Source organism: Tenrec ecaudatus, chromosome 4 (assembly GCF_050624435.1).
Source record: "Tenrec ecaudatus isolate mTenEca1 chromosome 4, mTenEca1.hap1, whole genome shotgun sequence".
Lineage (NCBI taxonomy): Eukaryota > Metazoa > Chordata > Mammalia > Afrosoricida > Tenrecidae > Tenrec > Tenrec ecaudatus.
The window spans coordinates 98,086,581-98,103,644 of NC_134533.1; the positions used below are offsets into that span (position 1 = coordinate 98,086,581).

Below are 17,064 nucleotides of genomic sequence, written 5' to 3' on the forward strand. Positions count from 1 at the left end.
AGCACAGTAAAAGCAATGATCAATGTCAATTTGTCTAATGATGTGGACAAAAGTTTTAGAGAGGAAGTTGGTGGGTTTCCAAACTTGATAAATATTTGTTAAAGCACAATGTTTCCCCCCAAAAGACACCCATAATACCCTGATGAAATACAAGCTATTTTTAGATGATAAATTAAATAAATCTTTTTCATTTGAGCATTTATGTAGGTATTTTAATGTGTTTTAGAACAACTATATTTAGATAGAAAACCATGATGTACTTTAGGTTTTTTTTTAGAAAAAGGAAAGGGTGTAGGGATTATTTCCTGCAACTCTGGCAACATTTTTTCCCCTCTTCCCCTGTTTATTTTCACTGAAACCATTTGTTAACATCTTACATTAATGATCGATGTCTGATCTAGTACTGAATTTTTTGGAGGGAGGCTCTTAATAACAAAAATACAAGAAAGGGGACCCAGGAGGAGAACTCTCCATCAAACAGATTCCTTCTTCTATCATGGTGGTTTGCTTTAGTCAGTCACAGGAACTAGAAAACAATGTCCCCGACCAATCGGCAGAATTGGTGTTGGAGCTGTGAGGGACTTAAATGATCTCATACAAATAAGGAAATGGCTGCCCTTTAAGGACTGATAACTCACTCGAGGCCACCAAAGCAGTGAGTGTCAGAACCTAGACGCCAACCCGCCATCTTTCAAAGTAGGAGGTCGGCACTTTTTGTAGCACCTACTTCACTGGACATTGAGTGGAGCTTGCATACTTCTGGAGGTCTAGATATCAGTTGCTTCATTCGGACACTCAAACATGAAGGGTCACCATCAATAATCACAGTAAAAAACCAAAGCAAGGAAAAGATGCGTAAGAAAGCTAGAATTTTCTGACCCACGGTCTTATCGAGTAAATATTAAAAGTTCATTATTATATAATTGATGAAAATATAAAAATTACCTCCAAGGACCATGCCAGCCTGACAGCACTTTCTAAGGCGACACGCTGGGCAGTTTTTTCTCCGGATTTTATCAACAATGCAGTCATTTCTTCCAGCACATAAATAGTTATGCTGCCCTAAAAAGGAAATAAAAAGTAAAAATTATTTACAGTTCTCAAACACCACAAAAAATTGTGTTCAATTACAAGCAAAAAAGGACAAATCATGTAAAATGCCTAGCATCTACCATCACCGTACTTGGGGAATTGACCCAACACCCTCATTTAAATTCTCGCAGACCATCAACTTAATGATGCCCTAGCATCACTTCAGCAAGGGCATGAATGTCATGGTTAATTCAGAGCTCAGCATAACGGACTTTTGGTGATGCCACAAAACTGCTCATAGTTTTATCACATTTCGTGGAGCTAAATGAGAACACATCTTCAGAAGAGATATCCTAGGTTTCTTTTAATGATCATGTGCACAAGATTTCTGTGTCTCTTCTTAATAGTTTCAATATCAAATTGTTTTTAGACTTTTTCCTTTCAGGATTAGCCACATAAATACTGGTTAAGAATTCATTGCTTAAGAGTCAAATCCTAAGAAGACCTTTTTTTCTAATATTTAGGACTTCAAGAAAACATATGTAGACTAGCGATGTTAAGAGTTCAGTGGGAAATATGGAATCCTATTGGAAAAGCCTGAAGCTATCTCACATCCTAAGAGTCTATCTAATGATCGAGAAAAATATGTTTTTAAAATATTACCAATTGTACTGACTTTATGGCCAAGTTTATTTTGGCCACAAGTTAGAAAACACATAGAAACAAGGATGAAAGGAGAACAATTTAAAGTAGTAAGAAGTACTCACTATGAGATAGGGCAGAATCATAGACAAATTATGGCTAGAAGACATGTCCTTGTGCTTACTCTGTATAGGGGGAATTTTTATATCTTTCAACATGTCTGGCATATGAATTTACTATTCAACAATGATGATTTTTTTAACTACAATATTTTCCATTAGGTAAAACATGGAATAAACTAAATCGGGTTGAACAAATATGGTATGCTTTGAAAAGATTTCAACATAGGTGTATAGATATGAATTAACTAGAAGATTTACTCTGGCTTTCTTTATTTTCCAATCATAGCTGCTGCATTTTCCCAGTTCCGTTAAAATAGCCACCAAGACTTCTAATATCATCAGTTTATTTATTTATATTTAAGTAAAAAGTGTTTTAATAAAAATAGTTTTCAACGACTATGGAAATATCCCTATAGCATTTTACATTAGTCAACATTAAAATCGTTTCTCAAGCAAACTAATGATCGCAAGGATGACACAGGACACGCCTGTGTCTTGTTTACTTGTATACAGTGTTACTATGAGTCAGAGCCAACTCCACGTCCCCTAACTACTTCAGGCTGAAGTCTGCAAAGGACGACATAGGTAGATGCTTTCAAGATGTGCTTGGGCAAGCAAGGAAAAGAGGATGCTCAGATGGGACGCAAGTGGAAAGATCATGGCTCACCCCAAACCTCACTGTCATCGAGTCAATGCTGACTCACTCTAATCCCTTGTGGGTTTCTGAGACTGAAACTGTTTATGGGAATAGACAGCCCAGCCTTTCTCCCTTGGAACTACTGGTAGTTTCAAACTACTGACCGAGCACTTTGGACGTGTTATCAGGAGAGCGCAGTCCCTGGAGAAGTAGAGGAGCTTTGACAAAGGGAAGGCCTTCCACCAGATGGATTGGCCCCACCCCTACCTCAATAGGCTCCAAACTAAGAAGAGAGGGGAGGACGGCATGGGGCCAGGTAGTGTTCCTCTGTGGTGCTGAGTGTCGCTGTGAGTGGGAAGCTACCTCACTGGACCACAAAACAATCAACGGCCCTCACCGATCCTGAAGCAGATAGTTTGAAAAACTAACTTTCCCCCAAACAAATCCAACTCTCAGCATGGAAACATTGTACGTACAATTCTCTTCGTGTACTGGGAAAGATCAGGAGCTAGCTTTAGGGCAAATTGGCTTGAAATGTCAGTAGTCATACATGAAGATACCAGCTAGGCAAGTGGTTGCATGAGTCTGAGTTTGGGGGAGAGAGCTGAGGTAGAGATAGATATTGGAATCAATGAATATGGAAAATTTATCTACAGTAATGAGATTGAATTAGCTCAACATGAAAGCAGGATGTCCTTTTATCCTATTTTTAAAAAATCATTTTATCAGGGGATCGTACAACTCTTATCACAATCCATCTATCCATTGTGTCAAGCACATTTGTACATTTGCTGCCATCATCATTCTCAAAACATGTGTTTTCTACTTGAGCCCTTGGTATCAGCTCCTCACTTTTTTCCCTCCCTCCCCCCCTCCCTCCCTTATGAACCCTTGATAATTTATAAATTATTATTATGTAATGTCTTACACTGTCTGACGTTTCCCTTCACCCACTTTTCCTTTGTCCATCCCCCAGGGAGGGGGTTATATGTAGATCCTTGTCATTGGTCCCCCCATAAGTAGGATGGCATATAACAGTATGTAAACAGGAGGAAACGCGCCTGAGGGCCTCGATATGAAAACACAAGAAAGCCAAAATCAAACCCATGACTATTGAGTTGATTCCAAATTATAGTGATTGCATGTAAGGTTTCCGAGTCTGTACATCTTTTAAGGAACATGGTGCATCTACTGATGGGTAGCTAGTGACTTTGAACTACCTACCACTTGGCCATCAGTCCAACCTCTATCCCACCGCGCCAAGAAGAGGCTACTAAAAAGGAGGCATTGAGGATGAGCAAAGGAGTACAGTGTTCTAAAAGCCAAGTGAAACTCTTCGGAAGATTTTTGAACAGTTAGAAAATTTTGATGGTAGGTGTTTAAGTACGCTTAAGTATGTATCGCTAAAACTTTTAGGCTGCAGGGCACTTACAATGCTTTCACAACAAAACCAAATAACAGTGGAATTATTCCCAAGCACCTGCTTTTCAAAATACTCTCTTCATAACAAAGTTGTCTTTTAAAACATAGTTTATTCCTTTTTCTATCAAAAGCACGGTCTTTATGAAGGGACAGATTAAGTGTCTCTTCTGCTAAGTATTTTCTAAGAAACATGCTATAGTCACTTGACACCACAGGGAAGGTTAGAGGTTTAGAATGTGTACTTTTATAAAGGAAAACATGTACCTTGGCTTGAAATGTGACAACACTTATTTGTTTTCCAGTTAGAAAATCGCTGTGCAGTTACAGAAAAAAAAAAGATTTTTATCGATCTTTCTTCATGGTTTTGCAAAATACAATTAAGGAGTGCTACATTTTAAGGATCTTGGGTTGAAAATTAACCACAGCAATGGCATCTCGAAGAACTTTATTCATTGACGATCTGAACTTGTTTGCTGCCAGGCATAATCAATGACGGAATGCCCAACTGAACAAAACAATTCGTAGGCTGGTACCATCCCAACCTCAGTAGATGCACCCTTGGTTTCAGCCACCGTGTCAGTCCCTATCACTGAGGGTCAACCTCTCCTTGGCTGACACTCTGATTTGCCAATCATGATCTCCAAAGCATGTGGGATGAGGTCCTTCATCAAAATCACTCTAAACCCACACTTCAACTGGTTTTCTTGGCCTGTCTAAACTCATGTGTGTTATTTTTAATTCATGGACAGATCTGATCATATAATTTAGTTTAGCATGAGACTTCAAGGGAGTATGATGAAAGTGCAGAGCCCTGGAAACTCCATCGAGCAGTTCAGTCTGTTCTATAGGGCCACGAGTGGATGGCAGTGGAACTGTTGGTTTGGAACTATAAGAAGTGAGGCTACTGTTGTCAACATGTCTTCCTCACAGGGCTCAGGCTATTCCCTCAGCAAATCTTGCACAGAGAGACGTGCCTCTGGTGTAGAAATTAAGAAAGTATGTCACACAGACATCACTGAGATCAATGGTTCTTTCTTTTTTCATGTAAAATGAAATATAAAAAGATGTTGTGATACTTTCTTCACAAACCTCAAAGTAGAACGAGTAGGTTGTATACATCCTCTAAAGTCTCTTGGCGGGAAATGCCTTAGTCCAACTCTAACCAATGGTCTCATCTCAGCAAGGTTCCTTGGATCACAGCTCCTTCTTTCACTCCCCCAAACATCAGTAACACAGGGAAGTATGTGCCACGAAAGTTACTTATGATCCGTGCACAACTGGATGAAGGAACAGAAGCCAGGAAACAAAAAATTCCCTGATAGATAACATTCCTGGCCCTTTACTTGATCACTCCCTGCCACAGAGCACGGCTCACAGTCAGTCCTTTCTCTTTGGGCCCTTGGCTCTGACTCTAGTGATGGGCCCTTTCTTTATGTCTTATTCTTGGCCCCAGATGGCAGTTTATAAACCCTCAATCCAAGCTGCATTGGCACACAGAGAAGTTCAGCTCCCCACACTGTCATTCACCAACCCAACAGCAGCTCAAGTCTGACCTTTGCCTGAAGAAGCATACATTAAAGCAATCTGCATAATAAACACTCAACCAATCCAGAGCAGATAATCCCCTCAGGACCAATAAGGAGACTAGTGATACCAGGAGGGGAAGGTCAGGGAAAAAAGAGGGAACTGATCAAAATGATCTACATGTAACTCCCTCCCAGGGGGCATACAAGAGAAAAGTGGGTGAAAGGAGACAGAGATTGGTGTGAGACATGAAAAAAAAAAAGATAAATTATCAAGGGTTCTGGAGGCAGGGAGGGTAGGAGAGGGGGGAAATGAGCTGATACTAAGGACTCAAGTAGAAAGAAAATGTTTTGAAAATAATGACAACAAATGTACAAATGTGCTTGCCACAATGGATGGATGGATGGATTGTGATAAGAGCTATAAGAGCCCCCAATATAATGATTTTTAAATAAATTAAATTAAATAAAAGCTCAACCAATATTTCCTCTACTGTTAATAACAAAAACACAGCTAGGGATTTTTGAATTGTAAGACTTCAGTGTATATATATATATATTCTAATATTTAGGCAGGATTTACACCCGTCACCACTCCCTATACCAGCAGAGTTTGCTGCTTCCTACCCTATATTTCTGACATCAATATTACTAGACTGCATTTTAATAATGTGTTACTTTTTAAGTCTCCCTAAATGAACTTAACCAATTATTCATTTGTACCAATATATAAGCAAACTGACGAGCTAAGATGTCCTAATTCTCAGAAGTTATGTTGTGCATGAAGATGACACTATTTCAATATCCTGGTGAGTATATTATGTGACTATAGTACAGACCATTTGAAATGGAAATCCATTTCATCAGTCATGTATCAGATCTCGGGGTGTTCTCTCTGACCCAAATGGAACTTTTTTGTCAGAGCAAATCTGCTATGCGTGACATACTGAGTTCAGTCCGACCTAAACTTTGCTTTCAACTTTGTGACATAATCATCTACTTCCTACTCACTGAGGTCAACCTTCTTCCATCTGCATTTCCCCTCCCAACGAAGACAATTATTTGATGGAGCTTTCATAGTCAGCTCACATTGGCACCGATCTACTCGCGGAAGTCAGTCCACTCTGCCACATCCCTGGCTCCAGTCCTCAACGCACCATTCCCAGGCGATTTTTATGGACTGTTACGTTTCCTGCCTCACTGCTTCCTATACACTGCGGATCCATTTATGTTCCTTACGTATAGGTACGCAAATGCAACTACACTGCTCAAAAATCTTCAAAAACATATACTTTGTCATTCCAAATTCCTGCGACAGTTCTATTGAGTAATACTTCTTACCATTGCTTTATAGCAGAAGTTCCAACTTTTTTTTTTTTTTGCAAGAGAGGCTACTGGTCCCTTTAGGAACCAATGAAAGAGATGTTATCTCATGCCTTCTGAATATAAAAATTGATATGTGATAACAAGATTTCTTGGATCCCTGACCATGATTCATGCTTTCATCCATGGCCATATTTCAAGCCAAACTATCCTTCTGCTCCTACTGTATTACATTCCCTTCTTGAAATCCAAACCATTTTCATTATGTGTCACCTTTATTACGCTGATCTAAGAGGGGGCATTATTTTCCTAATGGGAAAATAATAAACTCTTTGAGGGTAGAAAGTGTGGTTACTTATCTTTAGGTTATTTATCCCTCTGCAAAATCCATCACGGTGATACAAATTTATTAAACAAAGTAAGAATATATAATAACAGCTGTTCAATAAACATTTGTTGTCATTTTCAGGGCTGCTGCATTGCAAAATTCCAAGAACCACTTGTCATACACTCTAATTTTATTTCCTAGTACATGATCACAGTCTCTTTGCCAACATCATTGGACATTTGTTTCAGAATTCAGAATAATATGGATTTAAGATCTATGGCACAGAGCCACATATAGATATTCCTGCAGCACAATGTGTCTAAGTACTTCCCCGTCTGTAACATTTCTTCGTGTGAGCTCAAGTCAGTTTCTTCTGTCAAATGAAGTCAGGTCAGGTCAGGTCAGGTATTGCTGGCAAGGGATGTACAACAAAAATTTTTGTTTGCTGAGCTGAGATCATGAGTGAAAAATTATGCTCCCGTGTCAGGTTTCAACTCTCATTAGTCTGGATTTTAAAATTCATGGTGCAGGGTAACCTCAAGCTTTTCTCTCTAATTTTTCTCCCCTGTCACACTTTGGTGGTGTCTCAGGTCTTCATGTACCTGCAGAGCACAAGTAGAGGGCTATAGCTATCAGATAGCTCTAGGAAAAAGGAGTCTTGGTGGCATAGTGGCTGCAAGTTGGGTTGTTAACTACAAGGTCAATTGTTTGAAACCACCAGCTGCTCTGTGGGAGAAAGATGAGGCTTTCTACTATCATAAGGAGTTTATAGTCTCAAAATAAATAAAATGAAATTAAATTATTTTTAAAAAGAGAGTTACACTCTGAGAAACCAGAGACAGTTCTACCCTGTCTTGTAGGGTCTCTCTCTGATGGCAGTGAGTGAAGCCAGCAGAGGCTAGCTTAGACTAGGAAGATACAGGCAAGTGGAGCTAAACCAGGCACACTGGGGTGTAAACGCTGGCCTCCTTACTACATGTGTGCTTAAAGAAGGAATACAAAGCATATCATCAGAATAAAGTTGCCCAATATCTTTACTGTAAGCAGTTTGGTCTACGAAAACATATATTTATATCATTTTCTGTACTCAGAAATGCCAAATAAGTGAAATTATTTTTACTCAAAATAAGAACAGTGCTGGCATTTGCATAAACCTTCTTACCTTTGATACTTTTCACAAAGAGAGCTAGCTCAATCTTTTTAAACATCACAGAATATTCCATTGTAGAGGTAAACAACCTACTAATCTCTTATTAGCTGGTATTTGGATTGTTTTTAGTTCTTCACATTCTTCTAGAGCTAGCTCTAAATATTTCTAGAGTATATCTGAGTACCAGAAGTAGAATTATTGGGTCAAAATAGGACATTTTTATTAGGTCATAGCACATTTCCCTCAGACCCTCAAAGGACTACTATTGTTTTAGCAATATGTCAGAATGTTCATTACTATTTTAGTCTAATAATGTTATTTCAGTAAGCATTTTTCATATTTCTATAGACTTTTGTGCATTTTTCTTCTTGGATCAGTTTCCCCCACTTAGGGGATTTTAAGAATACCTTGTGTTATTAACAACATTGTTTTAACATCCACCTGTGTGCATGTGCGTGCATACACACATAACACACACACACACACACACAAATTCTAACCTCATAGTTTCTAATCTCATATTGGAATTATAATTATATTATAAATAGCGTTATACTTTATTCTTTGTCATTGATAATATGACCTTTTTGCTTAGAAATTTATTACAAACAATGATGGACAAAATTTATCTTGACATTGTAGATTTCATGTCATGATGGGAATGTTTTGCCAATTATGAATTTGTTGCTGCTGTTAGGTGCTGGCAAGCTGATTGTCGACTTGTAGCGATCCCACATAACAGAGTTCAACTGTCCCCTGGGGCCTTTTTGGCTGTGGTCTTGACTGCAGCACATTGCCAGCTCCTTCTCCCACGGCATCACTGAGTAGGCGTGAGGGCCCACCTGTGGGTCAGCAGCGGAGCACTGAAATGCTGGGTTCCCAGGGATTTATACAGACAGACATGCTTACATCTTTTCTTTATGCATGTCTAGCGGGTATTTTTTTTTCTCTTTTTAAAATCACTTGCTTACGAACTGATACCTTTCAAAAATATTAAAAATCTATAGTTTCAAGATTACTTATTGAATACGACATCTAAAAATAAACCTTTCTTAACGTTTATTTGCGTGTTTTTATAGGTGTGAATTAATCCCACTAGGGTCAATAAACCACCTATTACAACCATTGGAGAACAAAATAGCTAATCTTTATTAGAGCTGTCTTTTATTGTGGGTGTTACTTAATTTCTCACTGCATGTTTACACACTTATGAAGTGGGAATGACAAATTCTATTTGAGAAGATTGTTTTAAAGACTAAGAATAATGAACATTCAGTATTAAGTACAGTTCCTAATACAATTATGAAATCAATGATGACAGTTATTGGTATTTCCTTCCATGATCCAAGTCTGTACCACACAATCTAATCACGTACCAAATTATAATGGCAGTCGGTCACTTTTACATGCACTGCAAGCTTGCTGAAATCAACGATGGGGCCTTGCTGTAAAAATAACTCCCAATAAAGCAGCGGTTCTCCACCTTCCTAATGCCGCGACCCTTTCATACAGTTCCTCACGTTGTGGTGAGCCCCAACCATAACATTATTTTCATTGCTACTTTATAACTGTCATTTTGCTACTGTATGAATCAGCATGTAAATATCTGATATGCAGGATGTATTTTCATTGATACAAATAGAACATAATTAAAGCATAGTGATGGATCAAAAAACAATATGTCATTATATATCGTGAAATATTTATTTCTGATTACAAATAAATGAAATTTTGTCTTGAAGCATGGTGTAGCCTGGGTAACAGTCTGCACGCTGGGTACCCGTAAGTGGGTGTATCTGCATGTGGGCGGTCCCGCTTGCAGACAACAGAGGAGCATTGTCTCGGTTCCTAAGACCATCAGAAATATGTGTTTTTAGATGGTCTTAGGCGACCCCTGTGAAAGGGTCATTCGACCCCCAGGTTGAGAAGCGCTACAATAGAAGCTAGGGACATGGGCGCCAGAGTCAGACTTCCTGGAGTTGTGTTCTACCGCTCACTCCCTACACTAACTTCATCTGCAAAAGAAGGAGCAGAGATCCAGCCTCATAGATTGTCCCCAAGACTTAGTCATATAAAGGCATTAAAAGGTTTAACGTCTTTATTTAGTAAATACTCAATACATGAAAATCATTGTTGTTACACCTCAGCTTCCTTATTTTCTACCAAAGTTACAGCCCAGTTTTGAGCTCATGCTCCATACTCGACTACGTATCTACACGATCTCCTTAATGAATTACTCTATCAAGCAAGAATCAACAACACTGAAACTATTTGCCTTTTCTGGAAAAAAGAAAGAAGATTGTTATTGAGTCCTACACTTCTACAAAAGAAACCCTAGTGTCAGTGGGGAGAAAGACTGGGCTGGGCTGCGAGCTAAAGGTTGGTGGTTCAAACCCATCAGCCGCACCTCAGGAGAAAGAAGAAGTCTGCTCCCATATAGATCAGTCTTGGAAAACCCATGGCGTTCTACTCTGTCCTACAGTCTTCTTACAAGTCAAAATCAAAGCAATCACGACAGGTATGGTAGGCTTCTGGAAGAAAACATTATGATTTCTGAAGATATTATATAAAGTACCTAACATCAGAGGCTGAGACAGCTTTTGAGAATGACACCAAAAAACCCAAGTTCATAGAAGAAAAATTATTTTAAAGCTGACCATTACAAAGAAAACGCAATAGACAATGTCCTAGAGGGTTTGGTGAATTCTTGGCTGCTACCTGCAAAGTTGGCCGTTCAAACCCACTCAGCGGCCCTGGGAGAGGAAATCTGGCAGACAGTTTCTGTAAAGATTAGTGTCTAGAAAATCCTATGGGGCAACCCTACCCTCTCAGCTAGATGCATTGCAAATTAAAAATCTACTCAATAGCACCTAAAACTAACAGAGAAAAAAATCACCACTATTTGTCAGAGAGCCTTCTAGAACTCAGATGTGATTTTTAGGTGATTAAAACTTAACATACTTGTAGAATTGTAAGCAGTGTATTTGGAATCCTGGCTGCCCTACCTTTGTTCAATTGCCAAAAATGTGCCAGAAGATAGAGTTTAAAAATGCTTTTAGGAATCACTCAAGTGTTTGATTGACACTTAAATGTTTCCTGTCATAAGACAGTGGTATTTTTTAAACATTGGCTGATGAGACATTGCTTAAATATATTCTTAGGCGGAAGTGCAAACTAAATAAACCGGCCAAAAAGCAGAGCTGCCCTGGGGTGAAGCAAGAAGGGGATGAGGGGCCTAAAGAATACAATTTCAAGACCAGTCTCTTGTCAGATAGCATGCTTTTGCCTGGATATGTATTATCTTTTTCTGCTCCGACACAAAACAACAAGGAGACAGTATAGAAATAGGGGCAAAAACAGTTTTTGGAGTCCCACTCCCTGGGTTTGAATCTTGACCCCAACACTTATCGATGTGTTCGTATAGCAATTACTAGTATCTACACCTGCAGGACTCTTATAAGGGTTATAGGAGTTAGTACTGCACAGATTCCCTGAGTAAGGCACTTACCAAGCTCAGCTGCTAATCAAAAGTTTAGAGATTTATGTTTATGCAGATGTGCTTCAGAAGTAAAGTCTGGCCACCTCCCTCTGAAATATTAGCCGCTCAAACCCTTGTGGAACAGAGTTGTACTCTGACACATAAGGGGCCACCAGGGGCTGGAATTAACTGAATGTTGTTAGGTGGTACCCAGTTGGTCCCTTCTCATAGCGAGCCTATGTATAGCACCATACCTGTGCCATCTTCACCCCTGTGATGTTTTTCCACCTACGGCTGCAGCCACACAGTAGCAACTGTTTAGCACTGAGCCAGTCCTAGTACATGCAGACGCATACCAATGAGAAATGGCATTCCCTTAGGATCCCAATGGCCCCAGCCCATTGGGAATGGGTCACCATAAATCTGAGGCTGTCTTAAAGGTAGCTAAGAACAAAGACAACAGCCTATAGTTTTGAGTGGTAGCTGTTTTTGTTTACCTCCTTGGAAGTTATAAAGGCAATGTTTGACTATATCTTGATTTACTACACTCCTATGAGTCTTAATAAAGGACTATAACATGCTCTCAACCATTACATGGGCAAATCATTGTTTAGCTTAAACGGTTCAATTAGCTTAAGAGGATCATCTCTCATCTACTTTGTGAGCCTTTTTTTTTTTTTTACACCTCTGCCTATTCTCTGTCCTGTATCATTTATTAAAGGAGAGTCCTGGGTAGCCAAAGAAGCCAGCCAGGAATGCTGAGTAGAAATGCCTTTTCTTCTCCCTCTCCTAACTTGGAGCAGTAAAGAATATGCATCTTTGCCTGTGCGTTTAATCACAAACATCAATTAATCCCCACATAAAATCCAGTGTTTCCGATAAATAAAGTGCATACAAAAGATTAGACCTGTTCACTAGCAGCCTTTTCTAGTTAAGTCTACCTAGATCTGGGTGTTGCCTTCTTGTGTACACCCCCTTGGGCTTGTGAAAACCACTATGCACATCTTCTCTCATGTCAACCACCACACCTCATCACCAATCACTGTTCATAAATCTACCTTCTGATAATGAATTGCAATCTCCACTTTACTGTGCACACACACTGCTCTACACCCCTACACCCGATCCCTCTCTCCGCCCCCTATGGAGGCGAACCCAGCTTTCCTGAGGGACTCCTTCACAGACTTGACTCTCTACCACCCTCAACTTTGAGGCGGACAGTCAGAGCGCTCTGAGAAGTGGACGGTGAGACTTTGTCCCATGTTCATGAGATATTCTGTTCGAAGTGACTAGTCTCCAGAAAAGAACATCAGAGTTGGTAAAGTAGAAAAAGTGGAAGATCTTCAATAAGATGGATTGGCACAGCGGCTGCAGCAATGGACTCACACACAAGAACAACTGTGAGGCTGGTGCAGACCAGGCAGTGTTTCATTCTGTCGTGCATAGCAGTGCTGAATCAGAACTTACCTCCCAGCACCTAAGAACAACATTCAAGGGAGTGGGGAAACTGGCTCTTAGCCTCTGCCTAGATCACAGCCCTGCATGTGAAGGTAATGTCACCCACCCATCGATACGACATACTTCTCTGTTCACCTCTCTACTCTCGCGTTCTCCGGGAGAATGCACATTTCCATTTCCAGATGTTTCGGGGTGGGGTTTATCCCTGTTCTCTCTCTCACTAGCCCTCTGTTATTCTCGTGGAAACGCCAGCCTCTCTTGCTATTGCCACAAAGAAAGTATGGGGGTGGCAAGCAGGAGCTTTGGAGTCTACCTGGATAGGCATGCTGACTCCACAGCTTCCTAAGAGCATTAAGGCAACTTAGCAAAGCTGGGGCCTGGCTGCTTCGTTCGTAAAAGGCATTTTGTTACATTGTGGTTCTTGTTAGCCGCCTTCAAGGTGGACACCTACTCATGGCAACGTCCTGTGTGGTGGAACCAAGCCTCGGTGATCCCTGGGATTTCCAATGGCCCGTTGTTTAACAGTACATTTCTAAGCCTTCTGTAATGCACAGTGGAGGAATTCAATTAGTTAAAATGCTTAAAAGACCTACTGGCACACAGATGGTATTTGAAGACATCTTCATGGAATTCAGACAGGCTTCCAGGTGGTGAAGACCCACCAAGAAGAAACGCTCCTGAAAATCCAGCCAATTAAAACGCCGTGGGTCACAATGGTCTGATTTCCTTGGGCATGAGGTTTTCACATGAGTCAGGGCCTGTTCAGCTGCACTTAGCAACAATTACTATTATCTTGATAGCATTAATATCCTTGTTGACTCAACGGACTTTTAAACTTTTGACCTTGTTGGTATCAACATCCTGCTGTGGACCAGCTTGCTTATCACAAAGTATTGCTTCAAAATATCAAACCTGATACTTCTCTTCAAATACAAAAATCCTTTCCATTCCTGTCTCATTCCTGAAAATTCTGGGCAACTTCTCACTATTCTCTTAATTTACATCACAATTCTCTCCCAACTGTCCCAAACATTAGCAACTTGACTTTCTGACCATTAAGTCTTACAATATCCTAACATGAATACTCCACTCTAAACCAAACAACACACAAAAAACACAAATGTTGCCATCAAGTTGAATTCTGACTCAGAATGACTCTGTAGGGCAGAAGAGAACTATCAATCTTCACAGAAGCAGACTGCTACATCTTTTTCCCCACAGAACACCTAGTGAGCTTTTTAATGGTCAACCTGGGGGTGAACCGTCAAGCACTTGAGTACCTCATGAGTGTGCTGCCATCAAGTCGTTGCTGATTCATACCCCACGGGACAGGGTAGAACTGCCCCTGTGAGTTTCTGAGCTGGTAACTCCTTACAAGAGTAGAAAGCCTAGTCTTTCTCTCTCCCTCGGTGCTCCCATGGTTTCAAACTGCTGACCTTGCCCTTAGCAGCCTGCCACGTAACCACTAATCAGGATTCCTAACAGTCCCGCCAGGGTTCCCTTATTCAACTCTGGTCAACCTATCATTTCACTCTTTGGTTATCCTCATAGGGAAGCACTTCTTAATGCCCTGGTCTGCATCATGTGTGTCTGACTCATCCTTTAATAACCAAAATTATTAATATCTTCCTTTCATGAAGCATTCTCCAACACATTCTAAGCTATGACTATCTCCTCTCTTCTTCAAAACAACAACTGACAAACTACACAAATCTCAGATTCGGAATCACGTCTCTAGGCATTTCTGAAATATCTTGAAATCAGAAAACTTTGCAACAAGACGCAGTGAAGCAGACGTTCCCATGGCTGGTTCCTTGTCCAGGATTGAGCACAGTGCAGCAGGAGGAGCCCTACGCTCATGTAAATTGGCTTTAACGGATTGACTATTGGACCTCAACTGTGAAATGGTGTTTACATGTGTTCTTTAAAGATAGACACATGTTGGCTGCTTTCAGTTTAGTGTAAAAGAGAAATTAAAAGATGTTTCTGAAACACAGTTCAAACCAGTCAATTAAAGAAAATGCGATATATACACACCTTAAATGACTTGGAAAAGTAAAAGCTTCACTTCAGTAAAATACTTATTTGGAAATTATATTACTGTGATGTCCAAAGTTTTCATTTGCTTCGTTTGTATTCTTATACACTTATAAAAATATGCTAAGGGATAAAGGAGTGCTAAAATTGTTTTGAAGTATCATTATAGAAAGATCACATAAAGATGCATACGGAGAAGAGATGAAGCGACAAATAAAACTGCATTCGCGATATGTGTGTGCATATATGCACACACATTATATGCACACATATATGCACTTATAGATAATGGCAACGACTTTTAACATTTACAATGCTTCATGAAAATAATGGAGATATAAAAAAAGAAAATAATGGAAATATAATAATAAACTATTTGAACAAACCTTTTGTTATGCAATGGTTAATTAACTATAGTATTACCATTCCTAAAAGAATTGTGATTTGCATCTAATATTGAAAGTGTTATTTAAATGATGGTAATGATCATTTCTAAGCATTCAATTTTGAGCAATATACACATATTATAAAGACCTCATCATATATCATCAATTATAGACAAATAGCACTGCTCTTTTAGAAAACCACAAACAGCAAGGTATCATTGAAATTTATAAAAGGAAAAAAAAATTAGATGGTTTCCATTCACAATCTAACCAACAATAATGCATCAGGAGGAAAAAGCCTACCTTCCATCGCTCTTTTAAAGAAGACTTTACAGCTGCCACAGGTAAGGACGCCATAATGACAGCCTGAGGCTTCATCCCCACAGATTAAACAAATTTTCTGAGGTAAAGATTCGAAGCTGTACTGCGGGCTCTGGCTGGCTTCTGAATCCGACCTTGACATGCAAAAGAAAGTACTCGATTTATTTTCAGGAGTACCACTATTGAATATTAAAATTTCTTAACCCAGCATTGACAAGATGCAAAGGGGACTGCAATGTGACAATGGAAACCAAGTTTGGTGCCATCCTGTACCCCAGCTCCCAGATGATAAGCCATTCATCTGTAACAGCCACAATTAAAGGATACTAGAGAATAGGTACCTTCTTCTGTTTGGGAAAACTAAAATCCATTAGTTTAAAAATCAACTGACACAATTCCTTTAGCCTTGGACATAGGAAAGGACATGCCCTTCCTGTACTCTGGGTTAGAGTTCACCTAGTCTCGCTTTAGCAACTCACCTGTCTTCGAGTTCTAAAGCTCAGCCTCATATTGATGCTTACTTAAACGAATACAAGTGCTTATCATTTTAAAATTTAAGCATTCTTCAGTAAACCTGTGCAGTAAAACAGTGTTGCCTGCCTATTCGCAGTACTCCACACTGGACATTCTTTCCCTTGTTTTAAATTCTTTAACTTCAGGGTGCAAATCACAAACTCTTAAAACTGTATGAAGGACATGTGCAGGGAATCTGAAACGACAGTGCACTGCAGAGATTGATGCTTAAATCCACAACTTAAACATATCACATGCAAACTAAAGCTCTATCTTCCAATGCCTCCCATAATTGAACAGTGACAGTTCCAATGTGGCGGGCCACCCTTCAGCCAGTCCCACCGCCCCGGGAGGATCCAGGCCATAATTCCTCTAGGAGACCCACATTCCTGGCACTTCTCTTTCTGAGAATTGTCTCCAAACCCAGCGCCCTTGCCTCGCTTAGAGCGGACCTGGGGGGACTCCGCGCATCCACTCGAATTCCCTGCGGTACGGCCTCGGGAGGGATGCGCATTCCAGCTGGTCCCCGGGAAAGGAGGGAGAGTGGGGGGAGGGGGGAAGAAGGGAGTTGAAGTGCGCCGCCCACCGCCGCGGGGGTACCCCGGGGAGCCGGAGCCCCGCGGGGCTGGCGGGAGGCCGGCTGGGCGAGCGGGCCGGACCTGTCCACCCCACCTGCGGCGCGCCCGCGCCCC

The 17,064-nt window shown here is 40.3% G+C and overlaps 1 protein-coding gene across 1 annotated transcript in view; it reads right to left on the bottom strand.

Annotated features, from left to right (window-relative positions):
• PGR (progesterone receptor) overlaps window positions 1-17,064 on the bottom strand; it is a 61,506-nt gene that overhangs the window by 42,247 nt on the left and 2,195 nt on the right. Inside the window, exons 2-3 of the mRNA XM_075546494.1 lie at window positions 15,842-15,993; window positions 946-1,062 (exon numbers count right to left, since the gene is read on the bottom strand). Of these exons, the coding sequence (XP_075402609.1) occupies window positions 946-1,062; window positions 15,842-15,993 (269 nt within the window). The remainder of the gene's footprint in view (window positions 1-945; window positions 1,063-15,841; window positions 15,994-17,064) is intronic.